General features: G+C 44.9%; 1 protein-coding gene across 1 annotated transcript in view; it reads right to left on the reverse strand.

The window, feature by feature from the left end:
* Positions 1 to 581: 581 nt before the first annotated feature.
* Positions 582 to 26204, reverse strand: part of LOC6603543 (diphosphomevalonate decarboxylase) — a 68063-nt gene continuing 42440 nt past the window's right edge. The window contains exons 3-4 of the mRNA XM_002028485.2: positions 1718 to 1835; positions 582 to 1662 (exon numbers count right to left, since the gene is read on the reverse strand). Of these exons, the coding sequence (XP_002028521.1) occupies positions 683 to 1662; positions 1718 to 1835 (1098 nt within the window). The 3' untranslated portion in view covers positions 582 to 682. The remainder of the gene's footprint in view (positions 1663 to 1717; positions 1836 to 26204) is intronic.

Genomic DNA, 26204 nt, shown 5'->3' on the forward strand with positions numbered 1-26204 from the left:
AGTCGACTCAAGACCATCTCAAGACCACACGCCGGCGATATTTTTGGAACAGGCAGTTTTCGTATATGCTCGGAATAGGCATATTGTTGTTTTCGGAGTTAGCTCCCGTTAATCCTGTCGGATTGTAATTTTTTTAAGTTTTTGTGTAGTAGGAGTCGAGACGCGGTGAGACGCGAATAAAGGCTGAAAATTTAGAAACTGCATTTTAAGTTTCGAAGTAAATCGAAATAATCTACAAATTTGAATAAATGAACTATGAATAAAACATGCCTTCGATAGACCCAATTTGACTAATTTGTAGCTAATTAAAGTCCATAAATATTCCAGCAGCTGTAGTAATCAAACTTGAATGACGTTTTATTATGCATTCGAGCTCTTGTGCGGTATGTACACAACTGAGGAACTAGCACACACCCAGCATATTTAAAGCATTTAGCTTAGTATATTACAATTAGACGTATGATAAAAAAATACAACATAGATGGAAAGACTTTGGAGCAAATGCACTTTTTATTCGATATTTAAATACATTTGTTTCAAATATTTGTTTAAAAAAAATCCCAAAAAAGTATCCAAAACCGTCATATAAAAAATTGTGTATTTGATGAAAACTATTAGACATAAGTTTTGATAAAATTCTGTATTTATAGAAGCACTTTGCCTTAAACGCCGCAATTAACAATTAGTGGGACAATGGTAGTCCATTTTTCAATAAACTATTATCGTCACTCAATTGACATGGTCCATCCCCAACCTTTGTGTGGATTATATACTTAAGTAGGTTTTTGGGTTGAACGTTTAACATTCCGTTAACTTTTCTGTGTTCTGCAGTTGTATGGATTGAATTGTCGGTTGCACCATCTGAATTTTTTTCTATATTCGATTCTGGTGAAACGGCAAGACCCCGTAAGTACTCAACAGTATCTATTGAATCAGTAGGGAAAACTTTTTGAATTGCTGCTAGTAACTTTGCAACATTTTCCTTTAATACATAAATGCATGCGTTTGGACCAGCATCAAATGTGTACGCTGCATGCACTGTACCCGTAGTTTTATTGTATGTATGTACAAAATTAACTATAGCATGAGACACATCGTTCATATAAACGCATGGTGGATAAGTGTCCAAGGCGATTGCATGAAACTGATTTGAGTCTTTCATCGTTATCTCAGCAAATGATTGAAAATCACGAGCTTTTATGGCCTTTTTTAAATTCGCGATCCTTTCCGGAACTAGTTTATCAACTCGATGCTGAATTAACTGCGATGTAGTCACAGAACGTTGCATACCTGTAGTGGAGCTTGTTTTTTTTCGTTCATCGTTTACGACTAAAATGAGTACATGCATATTCGGCCAATGTTGGGCTGATGCAACTGGTTCAGCGACAGAGTCGCTGCCATCATCAAGAACTCCACGGTGCCATTGAACAAAACCACCAAATAAACTACGACATGCAGAACCACTACCTTGTCGAGCTATAGTCGTCAATTCTTCAGTAAGGGGGATACCATATAAACGTGCCAGGGAATATACCAGGCAAGCGTAACCAGCTGCACTTGATGCAAGACCAGCAGCGGTAGGAAAATTGTTACGCGATGCAATATGTACTTTCCAACAGAGTGAAGCTTCTTGAGAACCATTAATATGCGCTAGACGTTGAACTAAAAATAAAAAGAGATGTACAAAATAAATTAAAATTTCATATTAAAAACTCACCTCCTTTTAAACAGCGCATAAGACGAGAGTCCTCCTCGAAAAGCAATTCCTCATCATTGAGCCACATTCGATTGTGTTGAAATTTTTCTGAGGCAGTTATTGTTGTCTTCGCGCAAAGCTATAAAAACACACAAATATACAGGTCACAATACAGACAATATTATCATAGACAATAGACATAAAACTTCGCCCCGCCGAAAATCATATGCCGCGATTGTAACTACTAATTTATATAAATTTTAGGAAAGGTGCTATTTATATTTCTGGCCTAGTTAACTTTTAGCTTTATTAGAACCCAATTGTCATTTACATTAAAAAGTTTGGAATTTTAACGATAAACGTAAAATTCATCTCAAGAAAAAACTTTAACTTTAAAAAAACGTAGGTAAGGTTAGGTAGAGGCGGCTGCCAAGCTCGCTGGGAGCCCGACACACTAAGGCCGGTTTCGGCCCGTTGTGATACCGCTTGGGATCATTCCCTCCCTTTCATGTCAACAGTTGTCCCATCCAGATGCTCTTATAAAGTTTGCGTCCTTTCTGGGACATAACGTAGACATCTCCGAGATGTCGTTCAGAAAGGCAGTGCCTAAGTGTTGTAGCCTCCTTCTGCTGAGAGCTGGACAGGAGCAGAACAGGTGTTCCTTTGTCTCCTCCTCGTCCTCGTCTTTGCAGCTGCGGCAGAAATCATTGTGTGGGGCACCCAGCCTGTTTGCGTGGTTGCCTACGAGCCAATGTCCTGTGAGGGAACGTATTACTGCGCTGCACCTTTCCCTGCCTAGTTTGCAGAGCTCTGAGGTGCGCTTCTTATCTATGGTCGGCCATGTTTGCCGAGCTGTGCGACAACGTGACCCTATTTGCCACTTTTCGTCTGCCAGTCGCTTGTACTGATCTTTTATAATGATCTTGCAGGTGGCCATAGGCATACAAATATCCTCCTTATCTTGGAGAAACCCCGCACCAAGTACCACATCTGGCCAGCTCGTCCGCTATGCAGTTGCCCTCGATGTCCCGGTGGCCCGGGACCCATATAAGGCTGATAGCAAATTTCTGAGCCATCTCGTGAAGAGATCTGCGGCAGTTCGCCACAGTAGCCGAGTTCGAGGAGATCGCGTTGAGTGATCTGATCGCAGCTTGGCTATCGCTGTAGATGTTTAGATTGGTTGCCGTGGCGGTAACCGTGTGAAGGCAGTACAGAGCCTCCCTGATTGCTGTAACTTCCACTTGGAAGACGCTACAGTTATCCGGAAGCCTGAAAGATTGTCTTATGCTTAGCTGTGCAGAGTAGATTCCTCCTGACCCTCCGACCCTGCCGTCCAGCTTTGAGCCATCCGTGAAGATGCTTATGGCCCCGTCTGGGCCTGGGAGTCCCTCTACCCATTCGTCTCTGTGAGGCATGATGGTGCTGAATGGAGTATCCGTGTGCTCCCTTGGAACTTGATAGTCCGGTCTTACTGGGACAATGTTGTTATACCCGATACTCAAAATGAGTATTGGGGTATATTAGATTTGTGGTAAAAGTGGATGTGTGTAACGTCCAGAAGGAATCGTTTCCGACCCCATAAAGTATATATATTCTTGATCAGCATCAATAGCCGAGTCGATTGAGCCATGTCTGTCTGTCCGTCTGTCCGTCCATCCGTCTGTCCGTCCCCTTCAGCGCCTAATGCTCAAAGACTATAAGAGCTAGAGCAACGATGCTTTGAATCCAGACTTCTGTGATATGTCACTGCTACAAAAATATTTCAAAACTTCGCCCCGCCCACTTCCGCCCCCACAAAGGACGAAAATCTGTGGCATCCACATTTTTAAAGATACGAGAAAACCAAAATCGTAGAGAATGACGATATCTTTTAGACTGCGGAATCTGAATTGGATCGTATTATTATTATAGCCAGCATCAAGAAAACAATTTCATTTTTTCTCGCCCTGTCTCTCTCTAACACACACGTAGCATAGGCGGCTTTGCTTAGAATAAAACATTAGCGCCTAGATCTCAGAGCCTATAAAAGCTAGAGCAACCAAATTTGGTATCCACACTCCTAATATATCGGACCGAGACGAGTTTGTTTCAAAATTTCGCCACACCCCCTTCCGATCCCGCAAAGGATGAAAATCTGGGGATATTCATAAATCTCAGAGACTATTAAGGCTAGAGTAACCAAATTTGGTATCCGCACTTCTGTTAGATCTCACTATAAAACGTATATCTCAAAATTTCGCCCCACCCCCTTCCGCCCACACAAAGGACGAAAATCTGTTGCATCCACAATATTGCAGATTTGAGAAAACTAAAAACGCAGAATCATAGATAACGACCATATCTATCAGATTGCTGAATCTGGATCAGATCAGATCATTTTTATAGCCAAAGGAAACAAATCAATTTGCAGTGGCTACGCAGCGCGTGACGTCACGCTCAGACTGATTTTCTGTCTCTCTCGCACTCTTTGTCGTGTCGTTTAATATTAGCGGCGTCTGCCGGAGGAGAGCCATACTGACTTAGTATCGGGTATAACTGTAGAGTTGCGGTGTCCGCAGCAGCTCACAACGTTCCCCCTCGTTTTTATTTAGTATCGATGAGTGACCTGAGTGCTGAGGTACCCATTGTTCAGAGTCTCCAAGACGTATTGCTCCCATTTCTGCCCGCTCCTTTCCTGCAAGGTCAAGGCTCTGGAGGCATAGCATGGTGTTTGGCGCAACATTTGGTGTGGTTCGAAGAGCTCCACTGATGCAGAGGTCGGCCGTTCGCTGAACTTTGCCCAGCTGATTGGTGATTGTCCTTTTTGTTAGGACAGGCCACCACACAGTAACTCCGTAGAGGTCTGTAGGTCTGAAGGTCTGTAGGTCTGACTATTGCCAGATATATCCATAGGACTATGCTTGGGTTAAAAAAAAACGTAACACATGAAAATTTCTGTGTCATGATTTTCTACCATATTTTATGTCGATTTTTAAGCCAAGATTAGATTAGTTCAACCTTGCATTGCCAATGTGAAAAACCTTTCAACGAATTCAACCGTGGAGTCCTTCCTTGCAGGACGAATTTCGTGAAGGTGGCCCAAAATCTCGATGATGTTCGCAAAATGATTGAGGCGGATCGTTAGGTCACGGTCATGTACCGTGAGATTGAGACATCTTTGAGCATTAGCATGAAGTACATCAATATGATTTTCCATGATGACCTCCTGGTAAATCAGTTCTGTTCGCTTTGAATCCCACACAATGTAAAAGTTGGCCAACATGAGACTCGTGTCGATTGGTGTAAGAGAATTATCAAAAAAAAAAACATTATCATTGTGCATAACATCTACACAGCTGACGAATGTAACGAAGTGTAGATATCCGAATTTGAGCCTTGTTTCAGAGATACTTCCTTCTGTGTTCCAAAGTGCTGAGTTCCTATGTATTCGTCTTCATAAACACTATTCTGTTTCTGTTGAGCCAGAAATATAAATAGCAACTTTGTGAAATATGAAGGCCGTCGGAATCGGCCGATTATATAGCCATATCATATAGCTACCATAAGGTCATTCGGTCAAAAGTCGTTCTTTCCATATACCTTTTTCCTGCTATATATATCATGTTCTAAATTTATTCAGACTTAACTAACTTAAACAATTGATATATCATTTTGTTAAATTTGATGTAACAACTATTATTGCCGCGCTGGGCAAGCCTCCAAATCTTGGGCCGTACGTTTGTTAAGCCTCCCGCGTTTAATAGGCCTCCTGTTGTTTGTTGTTCAAGTCCTGGTTTTATTGAGGTGTTTTCAGTTACAAAGATCTGTGCTGTTAGGCGCAGTGATATTTATTCTCCCCTTCGCAAACTTCGTCGCTTGTCGTGATGTTTGCCAAACTTCTGGTTAAGCCTTGGTTCATGGGTGGATTCGTTGTCTTCACGTCTAACTTTGCCAGTTTAACTGTGGGCCGAGTGCGAAGTCCAAGCATAACTCCTATTACGCTGCTGTCACCCTTTGTTGTCAACGAGCTAGTTTCTGCTCTCAGAAAGTGATTCAGTGTAAGTACGTCAGCTTCCGGACACTCCACAGCACGTAAGTCAGGGGTCGGGAACTTAGCATATTTTCTATCCTTGCTAGTGCTGTTCTCAGCACTGGTTCTTGTACGTGTGTCTGCTCTTAGATTTCGGCTAGTATGGATTTCACCGATGTGATCATACTCTCCCACGCACCTCTCATATGGGGTGCTCCTGGGGTTATGAAGGACCTTTCTATTTGCGGCAACTTGGTTTCCAGTTCGTTCTTTCAATTTTTTCTCGTAAAAGGCGGCTGGCTCCCCGGAATTTCGTCCCGTTGTCCGACACGATTCTCTTGGGGACTCCTCGACGGGCTAAGAATATTTCCAATGTTAGCATGAAGCCGTCTGTTGACAGGAAGTTTGCCAGTTCGATTTGTACTGCTCGCACGGTGAGGCACGTGAATAGTACTCCCCATCGTTTCTCGCGTCGTCTTCCTACGTTGACCTCAACTGGTCCAAACTAGTCGATACCTGTGTTTGTGAATGGCAATTCGTTGATTGCTAGCCTCTCTGGTGGTAAGCTTCCCATCTCCGGTGCCTCTGGAAGCTCTCTTTTATTGCGACATCTTTGGCAGTACAATTGTCGCATCTCGTTGACGACGATCTCAGTAAGCTGATGCTGAAACTTCCAATGGAAATAATCAATGAGAAGAATAGTGACGTTATGTCCTCCGGGTAGAATTGCTGGCCGTTTCAGGTTCCTCGTTATGCCGATCGATCAGTACACCTGTTTCATCGGGATACGGTGATAATTTGTAGATCGCACTTTTCCTACTCAAGATTCTTCCTTGTCGTAGAAGAGCCATTTCTTCAGAGTAAGCCTCTTCTTGGACCATCCAGTATATAACGATGTTGACATCTTCCATGTTGCGAAAGCAATTGACTAAATTTGCCTCCTCTGATGCTAAATCTTTTTTGCATATTTTGTCCAGAAATCTCTTCACGCATCTCAGGGCTTCCGTGAACTTTTCCCATTTGCTAAAGCGACATATATTTGGGATTATGCTACTTAGCTTTGATGGTTTTGAAGATGGCGATTTCGCCGTATCTATCAACTCGTGTACGAGTATCGGTTCCAGATTACTCGAGTTGAGCTGTGTAGTTGGCCAGTATTCTTCTTCGTCAAATAGGAAAGGCGGAGAGCCGGACAACCATCTCGCTTCTGGTTGGAAACTCGATTCTTTGGTCCACTTCGTCCCATCGTCTGCTACGTTCAGAGCGGATGGAACCCATTTCCATTCTGATATGTCCGAGTTGATTGTCCATTGATTCTTCTTGCTTCCCCCGGTCTGAAAGGAATCGTTTATAATTCCTCTCCATAAAAAAGGTAGCAAGTCTGAAGCAAAAAAGTATATAGGTATAGCAAAGTTATCCGCTCAGCATGGATTTATAAGGCGGCGATCAACCACCACGAACTTGTTAGAGTTTACCTCTTTCATTATTAAAGACATTCAAGGTAACTTACAGACGGATGTTATTTACACCGACTTTAGTAAAGCATTCGACTCTGTAAACCATTCCCTTTTAGCGCATAAACTTGACCTTTTGGGGTTTCCGCCTAACCTCCTGAGATGGATTCTATCTATCTTTGTTCCAGGTCTCAAAGAGTCCTCTTCAAAAACTCCCTCTCTTCACCAGTAATGGTTTCTTTGGGAGTACCGCAGGGCAGCCATCTAGGCCCCTTACTCTTGACACTCTTTATTAATGACTTGGCTTCGGTATTAACATACTCTCGAGTGCTTATGTATGGGGATGATGTTAAACTCTGTGTCCAGTATAAGGACATTTCATTTCATTCTCGCTTGCAATCCGATCTCAATAACTTTCAGTCATGATGTTGCGCAAACTTGTTACACCTTAATGCCTCGAAGTGCAAAGTTATGACATTTCACCGTTCTAGCCCCTTGTTAGCTCCCTATTTGGCTGTTCTCTTGAGAGAATTACCCTGGTGGATGATCTGGGGGTTATGTTATACCCCAAGTTAAACTTTTCTGAACACATTTCTATTGTTGTAAATAAGGTCATGGGCGTGCTTGGGTTTATAAAAAGGTGGTCAAAGGAATTTGACGACCCTTATATAACAAAGACTCTCTATACCTCGCTTGTTCGTCCGATCTTAGAATACGGTTCCTGCGTATGGTGCCCTCAGTACAAAGTACACCGTATAAGACCGTATAGAATCAATACAGAAAAACTTTTTACTCTTTGCTCTGCTGGGCCTTAACTGGGATGCACGTGTGAGACTCCCATCTTACTCTAGTAGACTGCTATTGGTAAACCTCCCATACTTAGTTAACTTGGTGCAAGTGTGGCTTGCCTGCCCTTTACATTGCCGCTCCGATCGCTAAGCGCAGCTTCGCTCGGCCGACGTCGGTAGGCAGACGCAAAGCGGAGATACCGAAGAGCGAGCTGGCAGAGAGCGTTTAGCAGGGCAAGCAAGCGCAAAGCTTTAACAAACAAATGAGTGACATAGACATAAGTAACAAACAAAATAAGCGGCTGAGGGCCAAGAATTAGGTGCTATTTGGCAAGCAGCTAATCGGCTGGGTTCTGCTCCGAACATTCACCCCCCGTTGGAAGGCAAAGGCTTTCAACAGATCCATCCTGAAGGGGCAGAACCGCTATTTTTCCAACGGCCCTCTTGAAGATGCTTGCTTGGGCGCAGCTGGCGGCTACGCTGGGATGATCGTCGAACGCAGCAATCGGCGCTTCTTTACGAAGGCGGCTTGTCGTGATTACGTCTTGATCATCGGGAACCCCTGTAATTGCATAGAATGGCAGGAAATTTGGCAATGTAGAAATTGTTGAAAGTTGAATTTCATTTAGCGTGGATGTGTAGGTTTTTAATATATCGAAAAGTTCGCGCTGCAGTTCCTGATTCTCCGATCGCAGTTTTTCCACTTGCACCTGGCACTCGAGCAGCTGCTTCCTGCATTGCTGCTCTAAGTTTTGGTACTCCAGCGTTGTGGGCCGAAAATCGTCATTAGAGATGGAGGAGGAGTTTTCAAAAGCGGCTAAAACTGCACGCTTATTCTCCGAGCTATCAATGCTTCCTGACACTATCCAACCAAGTTTTGTCTCCTGCAATGTTGGCAATTGGTCTGATAGTCGAATCTGTCCGACGCACATTAAATCGAAGAACAAACCACCACCTATCAACAGATCGATACGTTGGGGCTTGGAGAAATTAGGATCAGCTAGTTTTAGATTATTCGGCATGGGCCAATCCTTTGCGTCTAGGCCGAAGTTAGGCTGCATTTCCGTAATTGAGTTGGTGACAATTGCAGCGAAGGAAGCTCGATAGCTTGCGTCCTGGGATTGTACAACTATATGTACAGACTTGCTCGAAGGTAGAATGGAATCTCCGATTCCAGAGATGTGAACATAAGACGAGCGATGATCCAACTGCAACTGATCAGCAAGTCTAGATGTTACAAAGTTTGCCTGTGATGCAGAATCCAAAATGGCACGACATGGGATAAGTGCACCATAACGATCTGTTACATGGACGAGGGCAGTAGGTAGCAACACGTTCTGGCTAGGCTGAGATTTCTGGATCGAGGGGGGAGGGCTAGAACACCCGCTTGCTAGAAGCACAGTCGCGGCCTCTTGCTGGATCGATTCCTCGGCCGGTGAAGAGGAAGATGAAGCACCAGTTCCCGATGGAATGTGGAGTAGCGTGTGATGTTTGGCCTGGCAATGCCTGCAAAGTCCTGACCTGCACCTCTGCAATTCATGGCCTTTGTTGAGGCAGTTCAAACACAAGCGGCTCTTCTTTGCTTCTTTGTATCTTTCAAACGCAGAGAGATTCAGGAATGCCTGACATCTAGATATGTAATGCTCGGAGGAATTGCAATGGTTACATATGGGGTTAGGATGGTCGTTACTGGAGGTGATAAGGGTGACAGGTTTGTCCTCTCCCACCTGTTGACTAGGACTTGTTGCCATGGCTGATCCCAAATTCTCCAGCATCCGACATCTCGCTTCCAAAAATGAGGCCATGCTTGACCACCGAGGCAATCCTGACGTCGGCAAGTTCTCTTCCCATTTCTCTTTTGTTTTGTGGTCCAGTTTCGTGCCTATGATGAAGATCAGCAACCCATCCGAAATCTCCTGCGGGGTCGCCAAGGTCTGAAGTGCACGCAAGTGCGAATTGATTTTGTCGCTGAGCGCGCGCAAGCCGATAGCCGAGCCCTTCTCCACCCCTTGCAGCCCGAAAATAGCCTTGACGTGTGCCTGAAAATGCAACAGTTTATTATCGAATCGCAACATTAGTAAATTCAACGCCTTGTCGTAATTCTCCTCAGAAAGTTCCAAGGAACGAATCGTATCCAGCGCAGCACCATCTAGACATCCACGCAGATATTGGAATTTTTCGATGATTGGGATACGATGGTCTTTGTGCACCATTGTCGAGAACATCGAGTGGAATTCTGGCCAATCCATGTAGCTCCCACCGAATCGCGGAAGCTGCAACTCGGGCATTCGAGAACGGCCTATACTATTATAGGCGAACAACGACGAATTCCCCTCGAGAGTATGCCGAGCTGTTGAATTGGCAACATTTACCGTGCGAGCAGCCATCAACTCCCGCGACAGCCTGGACCTAACCTTGACATAAACATTCGCAAAGTCCAGCCGGGCATCATGGGCTAACTGCAGGAAATCCAACCTTTCAAGGCTCGTTTGAGCGGCGTCGAAATCCGCATTCATTCGCTCGATTTGCTCTAAGCGAGCTTGAAGTTCTGCCTCATCTAACTCGGCAAGCTCTTCCTTGGTGAGAAAGCGATCCATGGCCTTTAGTTGGCGCGCGACGGACTCGGCCTTGTGCTTGTAGAAATCAACATCACTCGGCATTGCTGCGTTCGCGACATTGGTAGGCTCAGGTGCTGCCATGTTGAGGTTTTAAAAGAGTCACTCAGCACGACCGAAAAAGACACCCTGTATACGTATAAACGTGCGAACCGAAAGCAAAGGGATTACAGCTAATGCCTCTAGCTGTGCGGCTGTGCGAGCTGTCCGATTCCGCTTTGTACTCCGCTTGTGTGTATTAGTGAGTTCGCTGCACTGCACTGACCGAATTGTCGCGACAGAGAAATTAATAGCCAGCAATGCGTGTATGTAGGTGTATGTAAGTATGTTTTAGCACCGAATTGTGCTTAACCGCCGAAAATTTGTTAAGGCTAACGAATGTCGATCGCGAATGATAATTAATTGACACTGCAACTCAGAGATCACGTCGGGGTCACCAAATTTTATGTGGAGATAATGGTTTTTATCCCCAATCGGCCGACTAATTATTTCAATTAAATAAAACTCGGCGCAGAAATAAAATTACGATATGCTCTTTAATGCGTGACATCCAAATTGCAAGTGTGGCTTGCCTGCCCTTTACATTGCCGCTCCGATCGCTAAGCGCAGCTTCGCTCGGCCGACGTCGGTAGGCAGACGCAAAGCGGAGATACCGAAGAGCGAGCTGGCAGAGAGCGTTTAGCAGGGCAAGCAAGCGCAAAGCTTTAACAAACAAATGAGTGACATAGACATAAGTAACAAACAAAATAAGCGGCTGAGGGCCAAGAATTAGGTGCTATTTGGCAAGCAGCTAATCGGCTGGGTTCTGCTCCGAACACCTAGTTCTCTTATTAATTTTAGTGCTAATTTTTATCGAATATTAGTTGAATAGCTATCTTTCCTGCATACTCGCGTAACAGCCTTCTGATGGTTTCAGACGGGCCACTTGACGGTGCAGTAATTGCATCGCCTCTTGCAAGATGCAGTCTGAATAATGTAACAAAGCGTAGATATACGAATTTGAGCCTTTCAGAGATACTTCCTTCTGAGTTCCAAAGTATTCGTCTTCATAAACACTATTCAGTAAGCAAAGTTTGTTTTTTCATTGTTGGGCCAGAAATATAAATAGCAACTTTGTGAAATAGGAAGGCCGTCGGAATCGGCCGATTATATAGCCATATCATATATGTTCTACCTTCTTCCTGATCTATATATCATGTTCTAAATTTATTCAGACTTAACTAACTCAAACAATTGATATATCATTTTGTTAAATTTGATGTAAAAACTATTATTGCCGCGCTGGGCAACGCCTCCAAATCTTGGGGCGTACGTTTGTTAAGCCTCCCTCGTTAAATAGGCCTCCCGTTATTTATTCTTCAAGTCTTGGTTTTATTCAGGTGTGTTCAGTTACAAAGATCGGGGCAGGGTATTAAATTAGGGGGAGAAGCGGGCTAAAAAACTTGTACCGCTTCAGTTTAACTTTTCGCCGCAGCCGTTCTTTTCGTTCTTGTTCTTCCTTGCCTTGTCTATGGCTACCATTCGACATGGTTAACCCTTTGCTGAAACCTATCAATGTTTGTGCTGTTAGGCGCAGTGTTATTTAATGCTGCCACACATTCCCCCCTTCGCAAACTTCGTCGCTTGTCGTGATGTTTGCCAAACTTCTGGTTAAACCTTGGTTCATGGGTGGATTCGTTGTCTTCACGTCTAACTTGGCCAGTTTAACTATTGGCCGAGTTAGCAGTCCAGATGCAGTGGGGATCATCACGCTGCGGACGATCCCGTCCTTGGCTACTCGAAGGTCCATGATGATGCCTTTTCTCCACTGCACCTTGGGGCTTGTTTCGTCCGCTAGAAGTACGACATCTCCGAGTTGGCTAGGGTTGATTGGAGGTCCATGCCATTTGGTTCGTGGCGTCAGGCACGGTAGGTATTCCATCAGCCATCGGAGTCCACGATCTGCCTTGCAATGCGAAAAGGCTTACCAAGCATAACTCCTATTACGCTGCTGTCACCCTTTGTTGCCATCGAGCTTGTTTCTGCTCTCAGAAAGTGATTCGGTGTAAGTACGCCGGCTTCCGGACACTCCACAGCACGTAAGTCAGGGGCGGGCAATTTAGCATATTTTCTATCCTTGCTAGTGCGGTTCTCAGAACTGTTTTTTGTACGTGTGTCACCTCTAATATTGCGGCTAATATGGATTTCACCGATCTGATCATCCTCTCCCATATGGGGTGCTCCTGTGGTTATGAAGGACCATTCTATTTGCGGCAACTTGGTTTCCAGTTCGTTCTTTCAATTTCTTCTCGTAGAAGGCGGCTGGCTCCCCGGAAGTTCGTCCCGCTGTCCGACACGATTCTCTTGAGGACTTCTCGACACGCTACGAATATTTCCAATGCTAGCATGAAGGCGTCTGTTGACAGGAAGTTTGCCAGTTCGATTTGTACTGCTCGCACGGTGAGGCACGTGAATAGTACTCTCCATCGTTTCTCGCGTCGTCTTCCTACGTTGACCTCAACTGGTCCAAAGTAGTCGATCCCTGTGTTTGTGAATGGCAATTCGTTGATTGCTAGCCTCTCTGGTGGTAAGCTTCCCATCTCCGGTGCCTCAGGAAGCTCTCTTTTATTGCGACATCTTTGGCAGGTTTTCGCTATGGTGCGATATGTGGTACAATTGTCGCAACTCGTTGACGACGATCTCGGTAAGCTGATGCTGAAACTTCCGATGGAAATAATCAATGAGAAGAATAGTGACGTTATGTCCTCCGGGTAGAATTGCTGGCCGTTTCAGGTTCCTCGTTATGCCGATCGATCAGTACACCTGTTTCATCGGGATACGGCGATAATTTGTAGATCGCACTTTTCCTACTCACGAGTTTTCCTTGTCGTAGAAGAGCCATTTCTTCAGAGTAAGACTCCGGAGAACCATCTCGCTTCTGGTTGGAAACTAGATTCTTTGGTCCACTTCATTCCATCGTTTGCAACGTTCAGAGCGGATGGAACCCATTTCCATTTTGATATGTCCGAGTTTTCCAAGATCTCTCCAATTCGGAGCGCAAAGAACTGATGGTACTTTCGAGCGGGTGAACATATCCAATACAACACATTCTTGGAGTCGGTCCAGAAAACACGTCGCTTAATCTCGACGGAGAGCTCCTGTGTTATGAGTTTAGCCAGTCGTAGGCCGAGGATCGCTCCAGCCTGGGAATCGAAAATGGTTTCAATAGTGCCACTCTTGTCTTGGATGCGAGTAGTGTGCATCGGACTTCTTCTCTTTGTTCGATCCTTATGTAGGCGACGACTGCAAAGGCGTTTTTGCGCGCGTCTGTAAAGAGGTGTAATTGAATATTAGATGTGTGGCAGCCCGGATCGCAGCCCCTCAGCAACACTGATCTTAGAGTCGTTCGCTGGTGTGGCAACACCGGCGAATCTGCCAAGCGGTCTGGCATTTTGATCTTCTTACTTCGACGCTAAGCACAATAAATGTATTTTAAATAATAATTAATGAAGATCCATAATAAGAAATCAAACGTACATTGGCCAATGCGCCAAAGTGGTGACCCTTACGTTAAAAAACAACCGCAAATGCAAGAACAGCACTATTTTTTGCGTTCCCCGATCAAAGACAAAACGGCAGAAGACGGTGAAAAATTTGAAGACGCAACAAACATGGCGAACACGGATGCCACACTAAATGAGTTAAGAGAGCAACTGCAGCTGCTTCAAGTAGTAGCCGCACAGCCAACAGCTCCAAACTCTCAACATTTAGCTCAGATCATCATTCCAAAATTCAATAAATCCAATCCGTAGCTTTGGTTCGCGCAACTGGATCGTCTCCTTGACTTGCACAATGTGGTGCGCGACGATCACAAATTTGACCTGGTGTCAATACAACTGGAGGGGGACGCCGTTCGTGCAATCGAAGATCTCATTACCCTGACGCTGACTTCCTAGCACAGTTCCATTCGCTTATTGACATCAAGAAACAACGTCTCACCAACGGCACAAGCATTTCTCTAATCTCTAATCGAAAAAAAGGCATCAAGGCAAAGACCGACACACCGCTAACTGCACCCTCGACAACACGAACTCATCAGATTCACCTTCAGTTCGCCACTACATAACAACAACTGGAGCACCCGTAGCAGATTGACCCAGGCGCCTGATGGGGGAGAAACTGTCTGAAGCTAAAGAACAGATACATCAACTAATCGATAACAAGATCTGTAGATACTCCAAAAGTCCATGGGCCAGCCCGTTGCACATGGAAGCGAAAGCCAGTGGTGGATGGTGCGCCTGCGGTGATTATCGCAAGCTCAATGCGATTACCGTTCCAGATCGTTACCCGATTCCCCACATTCATGATATCGCTGACCGTCTATATGGCAAAAACGTTTTCACTACACTAGGCCTCGAACGAGCATACTATCAAATACCGATGGCCCAAGAGGACATCGAAAAGACAGCAGTATGCACACCGTTTGGGCTAATTGAATTTGTAAAAATGCCATTTGGACTTAAAAATGCGATACAAACGTTCCAGCGCTTCATGGATCAGATTTTCCAAGCGGTGGAATACGTGTTTTGTTACATTGATGACATTCTCATAATGTCCAACTCAATGGATGAGACCAGACAACACGTGAATAATGTGTTGCAAATCTTAAAATCGCATAAACTTTGCATCAACGAGAAGAAGTGCTGTTTCGCACAACCTGAAGTGACATTCCTGAGCTACCTAGTCAACGTCAACGGAATTAAGCCTCCAGAGGATCGAGTGAAGTCAATTACTGAGTACACTCAAACGATTTGCGAATTAGGTCGTTTTCTCGGTATAGTTAACTATTACCGCCGCTGCATTCCTCATGCATCAGAAATACAGGCGCCACTCAACGATTTGACACGTAACATGAAGAAGAACGACAAACGGCCAGTGCAGTGGACGCCAAGCTCGATTAAAGCATTTGAAAAATGCAAAAATAGTATAGCGAACGCCGCAACCCTCGCTCACCCCAGTCTTGATGCAGAACTAAGTCTCACGTGTGACGCTTCAGATACTGCCATTGGAGCTGTGCTTGAACAAAACACGAAAGGAAATTGGGATCCTCTCGGTTTCTTCTCCAAAAAACTCAGTGCAACTGAAAGAAGGTACAGCACATATGATAGAGAGCTGTTATCGATTTACGTGGCTATAAAGTACTTCAAGCACATGTTAGAGGCTAGGATCTTTGTGATCAAAACTGATCACAAGCCACTGATATATGCCGTCAACCAGAAGCCAGAAAAAGCGTCGGAGAGATAACTGCGGCAGCTGGGTTTTGTATCCCAACACTGCACTGCACGTGAGGGGCACTGACAACGTAGTTGCCGATGCCCTCTCCAGGATTAACGCCATCACCATGCCGACGACCCTGGATACTAAAGCTATTGAAACTGCTCAGGCAACGGACATCGAATTGCCTGACATTTTAAATGGAGACACGTCTTTAAACCTACAAGCAATTCCAGTTGACGAGGACATCATCTATTGCGAATATGCTGGGAAGCGAGCACATTCACACGACTCCATACCACCCCCAGTCAAATGGCATGATCGAGCGTTGGCACAAGCCTCCTTGATGTGCCAACCGGATATACCATGGATCAAGCTGCTTCCAACCGTCATGCTGGGCCTCCGCACGTGCTTCAAGGAGGACATTAAGGCATCAGCAGCAGAGATGCTATATGGGTGTACGTTACGTCTTCCCAACGAATACTTTTAGGAAGTGGATGTGCCGTCGGAACCACTCGACTTTGCAGGCCAGTTCAGGAGAAGAATGCAGGTGGTGAAGCCAAATCCAGCTTCGCATCACATCAAGCGCAAACTATTCCTTCTTAAGGATATTCACAATTGTTCTCATATCTTTGTCCAGACTGATGCTGTAAAAAAACCCTTGGAGCCGCCGTACACAGGACCATAGCCGATTATATCCAAGTCATCAGATCGGGTATTCACTATCCGCGTTAATGGAAAAGAGACAGCTATTTCAATCGACAGGCTCAAGCCAGCATTTATGGCTCTTCTGACGATCAGCTATCAAATGTCCCATTACGGACTTATCAAAATATTAGAGGCTTACGTAGGAAGCTCAGCATTCTTTTCCGGGATAGTGTTGCATTTGCTTCCCACGTTATTGTGTTTACTGAAACCTGGTTAAAGCCGGACATTCTTAGTTCCGAGGTTTTGGCAAGTTAGCACACAACTTTTAGAAACACCGTTCGTCCCGAGGTGCAGGAAGGGTTCTGAATGCAGTGGACTCTAACTTCAAGTCGGAACACTTCACAGTCCAGTTTCAACAGGAACTGGAATTCCTGTGTGTAAAACTGATTCTTCCCGCTTTCGCTATATTCATTACATGTCGTATATTCCACCTTCTTCGGATATGTTTATGTTTATAAGCAGCATTTGTCCGCTTTAACCGCTGTTTCTTCCCTGCTATCAGATAAAGATCATTTGATACTTCTTGGTGACTTCAACTTGCCAGGAACTGTTTGGTCTTCGGTAAACGAGTCTAGTAACCTAATGCCCATGTCACGACCTGACTTTGTTGACGGCTGGCTTTACCTGTCCCTGAAAAATTCCTTGGATCGATTGCTTGATCTGTGCTTTGTTTCGGATCCGACCTTAGTGTTGTTAACCCGAGCCCTTCCGCTCACTATACCCGAAGACGCCTACCATACTACTTTCGAACTGTCGCTAGATATACGACCAACTGTATTGGTTCGGTCGAGTAGGCTAACTGAACGTGCCCGCTGCTTTCGTAAAGCCAAGTTTGCGAAGCTTAATGTCATCATTAGGGATTTTGATTGGTCCGCTTTGTACTTGTGCACTGATGTCATAAAAAGCACAAACATTTTTTACAATGCTGTCGGCACATTTTTTGATTCTTGTGTCCCGCTTTCTTGCCCGATTAGATCTGGAAAACCCCCTTGGTTTACCAAAGAGTTATACAGCCTTAAAAACTTAAAATCAAGACTTTATAAAAAATTTCAAGTAGTTGGTTCTCCTACTTCTCACTCTCGCTACGTAACTGATGTAACTGCTCGGTCAAACTTTTCAGTTCTTAATGCACAATGCTATAAGAACTACTTATCTCGATGCAGGACCCTAAACAGTTTTACTGCTTCGTAAACAGTAAGCGTAGAACGTCCGCACGCACACCCATTCTCGCTATCATTTTGTAATACGTCGGCAAATAATGATCAGGCAATTGCCGATCTTTTTGCCCAATTTTTCCAAACCACCTATTCTGAGGAAAGCTACTCTGGTCATCCGTACCCATACGGTTTACCGAGGTCGAACGGCATTTTCAGTCCCTTGTTAAATGAATGTTCTTTACTTTATGATCTTCCACTAGTTAAGCCGGTGTTTTCACCGGGTCCAGACGGGGTTCCAGGTTGTGTACTCAGGTACTGCGCCGAGGCTTTGTGTGGACCCTTGCTTAAACTATTCACCCTGTCCATCGATTCTTCTTGCTTCCCCCGATCTGGAAGGAATCGTTTATAATTCCTCTCCATAAAAAAGGTAGCAAGTCTGACGCAAAAAATTATAGAGGTATAGCAAAGTTATCCGCTTTTCCCAAAATGTTTGAAAAGGTATTAACTCCGCACCTGCAACATCTCTGTGAACACCGGCACGGCGAGCACATAGAATTTGTATCTCGGGAACGGTCAAGGTGGTAAAATAGTGGATAAATCAGGGAAGGAAGGCAGAGCTACAAATCTACTGCGAAGAATTCGGCCTAGCAATGCAGAAATCCTGGAGAAAGAACTATCGAAGAGAATTCCCAGAGAGACCAGATCTTCCAAATCATCTCATTATGCGTAGAACATTATTTTGTATTTGAACTTTCGATTGAGCTTGAAGATTTCTTCTGCTCTTGTGTTTGAGAAGCACGAACGTGGATTGATCCTCGATCTTCTTCAGTGGATTGTTTCGATGCCTAACTGAATTACGGCCTTTTCGGGAAAGATTAGATCTTCTGGAAAACTAAAACGTCTGGTTGATACCGTAACATACAGCTCAATGTAGCGCGGGCTTCCATCAACTTTGACTGATTGAAACGAAAGTAACCGGCGATATCTCAACAGATGATTGTCAACATTTTCCCGAATCATCAATCGATACGCATATAAAATGCATTAAGCTGACCTTCTTATTCGATTTTATTCTGACTTTATGTCATGTCACCACACGGGAACGGGCGGTCGAACGGAATAAAAAGTATCTGATAGCAGTCTCCTGAATCGAATCTATTTCCCCACCAATTTTCAGCCAAATCGGTTCAGACGTTCTTGAGTTCAAAATAAATAAACCTGATTTTCTTTTATAAATAGATAGATAAAAAATAAACATAATTCATTAAAAAGTTGTAGAGCCCCAAATCTATCAGAAAAAGTCCCCAACTCAATTTGACACCATTTGGCCGGAGCGAGGCTAAGAAGGCTAAGAAGAAGAATAGGCCCCACATAACTCTTACTGGACGGTTTTCTAAGGGTTAAAACTACAAAGAGAGTGAAAGCTCTCTAACTACGATTGCCCACTCGGAGAACGGCTTCGTTTTCATGCTAGGGCGGCGTAATCTCGTCTCCGATCAACAAGAACATTCTTCGTTTGCATGTCGACGAAATCACAGCGACAATCAAGCAATCAATCAAGCCGGCCGCGCTTAAACCCGTATTACCCATTAAACTGTACCCTATACGCGATTACAATTAAAGTTTAAGTTGATTGAAGTCCAAATGAATAAATCTCAAATTTTCTACATCGTGTAGTACATTATTAAACGCAAAGAGTCCCCAGAGCATTTTCTGCTCAACATTGAAATCTCGTATCGAGGATTTCACAACATTTTTGGTGGACCATGGGGGGAACCGCGTTTAATTCGTACTATTCGCATATGATACTACCTCGTTCCGCGTTCAGTTAAATGTACAGATAAAATCATATTTTACCGGCTACAACTGTAAACGGCAAACACAACGCAAACCAACGGTTTATCCAGCGGCCACTATCTCTCGCACAAAGCAGGGACAAAGAAGATCGGACGATAACTCTGCGCCTGGACAGTAGCCTCACTGCAGCACACAAAGGGTAACGCAAGCCGACGGTTAGACAGCAGCCTCTCTCTCGTGCAAAGCAGAGACCAAGAAAGACGACGATCGTTCGGTTGCTGCACATCATCGCTAGACACAAGGCCTCAACTCACCGCTCACATAAGCACAGTTTCTGCTCTCCGCTCGGACAACACCAACGACTCGCAAGTTCTCTTAAGCTACGCTTTAAGCAAAGAAAAGCACTCCCGCGTACCAGAGTAATTGTTTCGTTGTGTGTATTTGTACAAGGTCAAAGAGATTGCAACTAAGGGTGAGAAAGGTACATACACATATAACAGCAACATGTCAACAGCCGAGTCCCACGACCTCGAAGCCGATCCTCAGGTGGAGATCGACAATCTCAGTGTTATTCAGAAAAATCTCATTGCGAGGGTTAATCAAACGGTGCGTAATTTCAGAAAGGATGACGAAATTCGGAAAACAAAAGCTTATTTTCAAACGCGCTTACAAACTTTACAACGGTTCTTAGGTGAATTTGAGCAAAATCCCCAACGTTTACTAATACTTCGATGTCCAAGTACGCATAGTTATGTGTCCAGCGAAGTGGCCTTTCGCTTTGATGAAGACTATACAACGGCATTCAGCATCATATCAGAGGCCTACGAAAATGTATGTCCAAGAGCACCACCGGTACAGCAGAATCCAGAGCCAGCAAATCCATCTGTATCATCAGTGCAATTGCCCAAGCTACCAGTACCGACATTTACAGGCAAGTTTGTGGATTGGCCGGCCATTTCACGATGCATTTGTTCAACTCATCCATAACAACCAGAAACTGTCCAAAGTTCAAAGGTTTCATTTTCTGAAGCAAGCTCTTCCCTCGGATCGCGACGAAGATATTCAGCAGATGGCGCTTGCGGGAAATAACTATGCAACAGCTTGGAGTCTCGTCGTCTCGTCGTCTCGTCTCGTTGCCACAGTTGACAAAGGAGCAGTCTGCTGATATAAAACATATGCTTAATGTTGCGACGGTTTGTCTCAATGCTTTCAAGAATCTAGATGTTCAGCATTGGATGGCTCATCATCTCACTTCCAGACTGTCAAGCACGACACTGCAAGCTTGGGAGCGCCATCTCGGTAGCTCAGCTGAACTTGCCACATTTTCTCAGCTGCAATCATTTCTCAACGACCGTCTCGTCAGCATCGATGTGTTCGAAAATCGAGCCCACTCCACGACGCGGACACCTGTGCCGCAGCCCGTCAACCAAAGGCACCCGAAGAAGTCAGTTGGCAACGTAACATACAAGGGCAACAGTTTCCACGCCAAGACTGCTGTTGCCGAACACACTCACTGCCCGCACTGTAGCGACAGTCACAATCTTCGGCATTGTCCGGACCTTCTGTCCAAGGACTGCTTTGCAAGGAAAGCCATCGTCGATCAGGCAAAGACATGCCTCAACTGTCTGAGCCGTTCCCATGGACTTTCAAAATGTACCAGTCAAAGGAACTGCACGCAGTGTGGTCAAAGACACCATACACTGCTCCATTTCCCAACTCCTGCACAGGTGGCTACGCACCCTCACGCAGCCTTCCATAGCGCTCGTTCCGGTAACTCCTGGCAGTATACAACAAGCGACTCGTCTGGCAGGGCTACACCTACGCAGCTCTACGCTAGGACCCCACTTCCTACCCAGAGCACTGCACAGCCTCTCCCAGTGGTTCCCAACACTAGTTCCGGTGGTCATCCACAGTCTGCAGCGACCGACTCGTCTGTGAGAACACAGTCTGCGCAAACTTTGTACTACCATTGATACTGCGTTTATACTTAAAACGCTTACCTCGCAATTACCGTCACAATCCATCAAATTGCAGCAATGTCCGTATTTGAACGGAATAGAACTCGCCGATCCCAGGTTCTACAAATCACAACGGATTGATCTTCTGCTGGGAGCGGACGTAATCCCACAGATCCTGCTTTCAGATATCCGCAGAGGAAAGGAGAATCAACCAATTGCACAGCACACCCAGCTTGGCTGGATAGTCTTTGGTCGAGCCACTACCACACGCTCACACGCTGTCACCATTAGATGTCACCACAACAGGCTAGAGAATCTCGTCCAGAAATTCTTCGAAATGGAGCATCTCGGTTCTGCAAAACAGCTCACACCAGAAGAGCGATGGTGCGAGGAGCATTTTAAACGAACTCACATCCGTCAACGGAACGGCAAGTATTTGGTGCGGTTACCACTTAAGCGTTTGTTTGACCCTTCGCAGGTTCTAGGCAAGTCACGTCAAATCGCAATTAATGGATTCCAAATGCTTCAACGAAGATTCCAACGGCAGCCGGAGCTGCAAGCCAAATACTCGGAGGTCATGGATGAGTACTTTCAACTAGGCCAGGTGACCAAAGTAACAACCAAGGAGCAGCAGCATTGCATCATTAGCAAGGAGAATGGAATCGAGTCCACATGTTGCACCTTGGCTCATCACGCAGTATTTAAGGAGGAAAGTGTCACGCCTCCTGTAAAACGACAAACGGAAAGTCGCTCATTGACGTCCTATGCACCGGACCAGCGCTCCAAAACGATCTAGCCGGCGTGGTCCTGAAGTGGCGTTTCCATCGTTTTGTTTTTGCTGCCGACATTCAGAAGATGTATAAATGCATTGACATGAATGCAGAGGATTCGCAATATCAACGTATCTTTTGGCATGACGAACACAACCAGGTAGCTGAGTATTTTCTCAACACAGTTACGTTTTTAACCGCTTCAGCTCCTTACACAGCCATTCGCGTCATACATCAACTGGCGCAGGATGAACGCGACCGATGCCCACTCGCGGAAAGGGTCCTTCGACATGAAATATACGTTGAAATATACATCCACGCGCGAAGGAGAATTAGAAATTCAAAATCAATTGATCGGAGCCTTACGATCAGCAGGAATGGAACTTCGAAAGTGGTCTGCGAATGACGCTTCTCTGCTACAAGACATACCTCCAGACCATTTATCTCGTAGGACATTATTAGAGTTTGAGTACCAAGATCCCGTTAAAGCCTTAGGTCTCTATTGGCATCCACATCAAAACTATTTTGGGTTCAAGATAAACTTTGAAATCAGTCACGCACATACTAAACGTTCTTTACTTTCCACAGTCGCCCGACTGTACGACCCCTTAGGTTTCATTACGCCCTGTGTCATGACAGCGAAGGCGATACTCAAGGACTCATGGATGGCCCGCATCAAACGCAACGATGGCAGCCTAGCACAACTAGACTTAGATGAACCGCTGCCAACCGAACTGCTTGATAGATGGCAGGGATTCATACAGAACTAGCCATATGTCGAGCAAATTCAAATACCACGATGGCTGCGCTTCAACATTCACGAGCTTGCGTCATTACAGCTACATGTTTTCTGCGATGGATCATCACTGGCGTATGCAGCATGTGCATATATTCGTGCAGAACTACCAAACGGAAAGATTCAAACTCATTTGATAGCTGCACGCAGTCGAGTCACACCCACGAAACCGATCACAATTCCACGAGTCGAACTTTCGGGTGCGCTGCTGGCAGTTAAACTGGCAAACTGGATATCGACATGACTATAATCGAGGAGAAACCATCAGTTTTGTTCCAAAATGCTGTGCAAGTCTCGGAGGCTCCAGAAACCTTCATCCAAAACTCTTCCTCATACGACAGGTTAATATCAGTCATGGCATATGTTCTACGTTTTATACACAACATTCAAGCCAAAGGTGAGAGGAGCTCGACAACGCTTTAATTCATCTCGTGCGCAGCATTCAACAGGAGGTCTACGCGACAGAAATATTGAGGTTGAAGAGAAACAAGGCACTATCGGGCACACACAAACTGTGTCAATTATCCCCATTTCTAGATGACCAACAAATTCTACGAGTCAGAGGTCGACTGCGAAACGCAATGCACCTTCCAATAAGCCAGCGACAACCAATGATCATTCCCAATCATCATCATTTTACCGATCTCGTCGTGCGTAATGCCCATCGTCTCGCACTCCACGGTGGCACCGAATTAACGCTGGCCACTATTCGACACAAGTTATGGATAGTCAACGAAAAACAAACTGTCAAACTCATTCTTCGACAATGCGTCCGATGTTTTCGTCACCGACCGAAACCAGCAGCACAATTGATGGCCGATCTTCCCCTACATAGAGTCAATCCGCCAACTCGTGCATTCATCGCCACCGGAGTGGACTATACATGCGCGTTCGAAATTCAAGCATCCAGATTCCGTGGACACACAAACTACAAGGCGTATATCGCAGTTTTCATCTGTTTGGCGGTCACGGGCTTAACCACCGAACACTTTCTCATGGCTCTACAACGTTTCATCGCGCGTCGGGGCTACTGTCAACACATGTATAGCGACTGCGGCACGAACTTCATTGGTGCCGACCGGGCTCTTCAAACCTGGCAAATACATTTAAACCAAGAGAGCTACCCACAACTGTAATACCTGTTTTAGCGGCCCGAAACGTCCAATGGCATTTTAATCCACCGCATAGTCCTAATTTCGGAGGCCTTTGGGAGGCAAATGTAAAGTCTGTCAAAACACATCTCTATCGAGCCTTTTCAGGATATAAAATGACCTATGAACAACTTGCTACCGTGCTAACACAAATTGAAGCCTGTTTAAATTCCAGGCCATTATGTCCACTAAGCGCTGAGCCGGAGGACCTAGCTGTCCTCACCCCGGCACATTTTCTTATTGGAGATTCATTATTAGCTCCGCCGGATGTAACGACAAGGGATGTTCCACTCACAGTCCAATTTCTGGAAGGACAGAAAATGATCCGGCAATTTTGGAAGCGTTGGAGTTCGGATTGGCTATCACATCTTCAAGCCCACCATACCACCGTTGCTAGCTCCTTTCGAACATACATGTACCATACGAACACTTTATTTATTCACAGAGCATTCACATGTGACATCCTTTGGTTTCTAATACTGGTCCCAGTATTGGGGGCGGCATGGACGGGTTAAAACTACAAAGAGAGTGAAAGCTCTCTAACTACAATTGCCCACTCGGAGAACGGCTTCGTTTTCATGCTAGGGCGGCGTAATCTCGTCTCCGCTCAACAAGAACATTCTTCGTTTGCATGTCGACGAAATAACAGCGACAATCAAGCAATCAATCAAGCCGGCCGCGCTTAAACCCGTATTACCCATTAAACTGTACCCTATACGCGATTACGATTAAAGTTTAAGTTGATTGAAGTCCAAATGAATAAATCTCAAATTTTCTACATCGTGTAGTACATTATTAAACGCAAAGAGTCCCCAGAGCATTTTCTGCTCAGCATTGAAATCTCGTATCGAGGATTTCACAACACTTACAAAGCATTCCATTGTGCCACCCTCAACCTCAACTTCCTCTTCCTCATCTTCTCGTCCTGCTTCCACCTCTCCAAAAAACTAACTTCTCTCTTAGTAACTTATCAAAATATTAGAGGCTTACGTAGGAAGCTCAGCATTCTTTTCCGGGATAGTGTTGCATTTGCTTCCCACGTTATTGTGTTTACTGAAACCTGGTTAAAGCCGGACATTCTTAGTTCCGAGGTTTTGGCAAGTTAGCACACAACTTTTAGAAACACCGTTCGTCCCGAGGTGCAGGAAGGGTTCTGAATGCAGTGGACTCTAACTTCAAGTCGGAACACTTCACAGTCCAGTTTCAACAGGAACTGGAATTCCTGTGTGTAAAACTGATTCTTCCCGCTTTCGCTATATTCATTACATGTCGTATATTCCACCTTCTTCGGATATGTTTATGTTTATAAGCAGCATTTGTCCGCTTTAACCGCTGTTTCTTCCCTGCTATCAGATAAAGATCATTTGATACTTCTTGGTGACTTCAACTTGCCAGGAACTGTTTGGTCTTCGGTAAACGAGTCTAGTAACCTAGTGCCCATGTCACGACCTGACTTTGTTGACGGCTGGCTTTACCTGTCCCTGAAAAATTCCTTGGATCGATTGCTTGATCTGTGCTTTGTTTCGGATCCGACCTTAGTGTTGTTAACCCGAGCCCTTCCGCTCACTATACCCGAAGACGCCTACCATACTACTTTCGAACTGTCGCTAGATATACGACCAACTGTATTGGTTCGGTCGAGTAGGCTAACTGAACGTGCCCGCTGCTTTCGTAAAGCCAAGTTTGCGAAGCTTAATGTCATCATTAGGGATTTTGATTGGTCCGCTTTGTACTTGTGCACTGATGTCATAAAAAGCACAAACATTTTTTACAATGCTGTCGGCACATTTTTTGATTCTTGTGTCCCGCTTTCTTGCCCGATTAGATCTGGAAAACCCCCTTGGTTTACCAAAGAGTTATACAGCCTTAAAAACTTAAAATCAAGACTTTATAAAAAATTTCAAGTAGTTGGTTCTCCTACTTCTCACTCTCGCTATGTAACTGATGTAACTGCTCGGTCAAACTTTTCAGTTCTTAATGCACAATGCTATAAGAACTACTTATCTCGATGCAGGACCCTAAACAGTTTTACTGCTTCGTAAACAGTAAGCG

Source organism: Drosophila persimilis, unplaced genomic scaffold (assembly GCF_003286085.1).
Source record: "Drosophila persimilis strain 14011-0111.01,24,50 unplaced genomic scaffold, DperRS2 tig00000572-arrow-pilon, whole genome shotgun sequence".
NCBI lineage: Eukaryota > Metazoa > Arthropoda > Insecta > Diptera > Drosophilidae > Drosophila > Drosophila persimilis.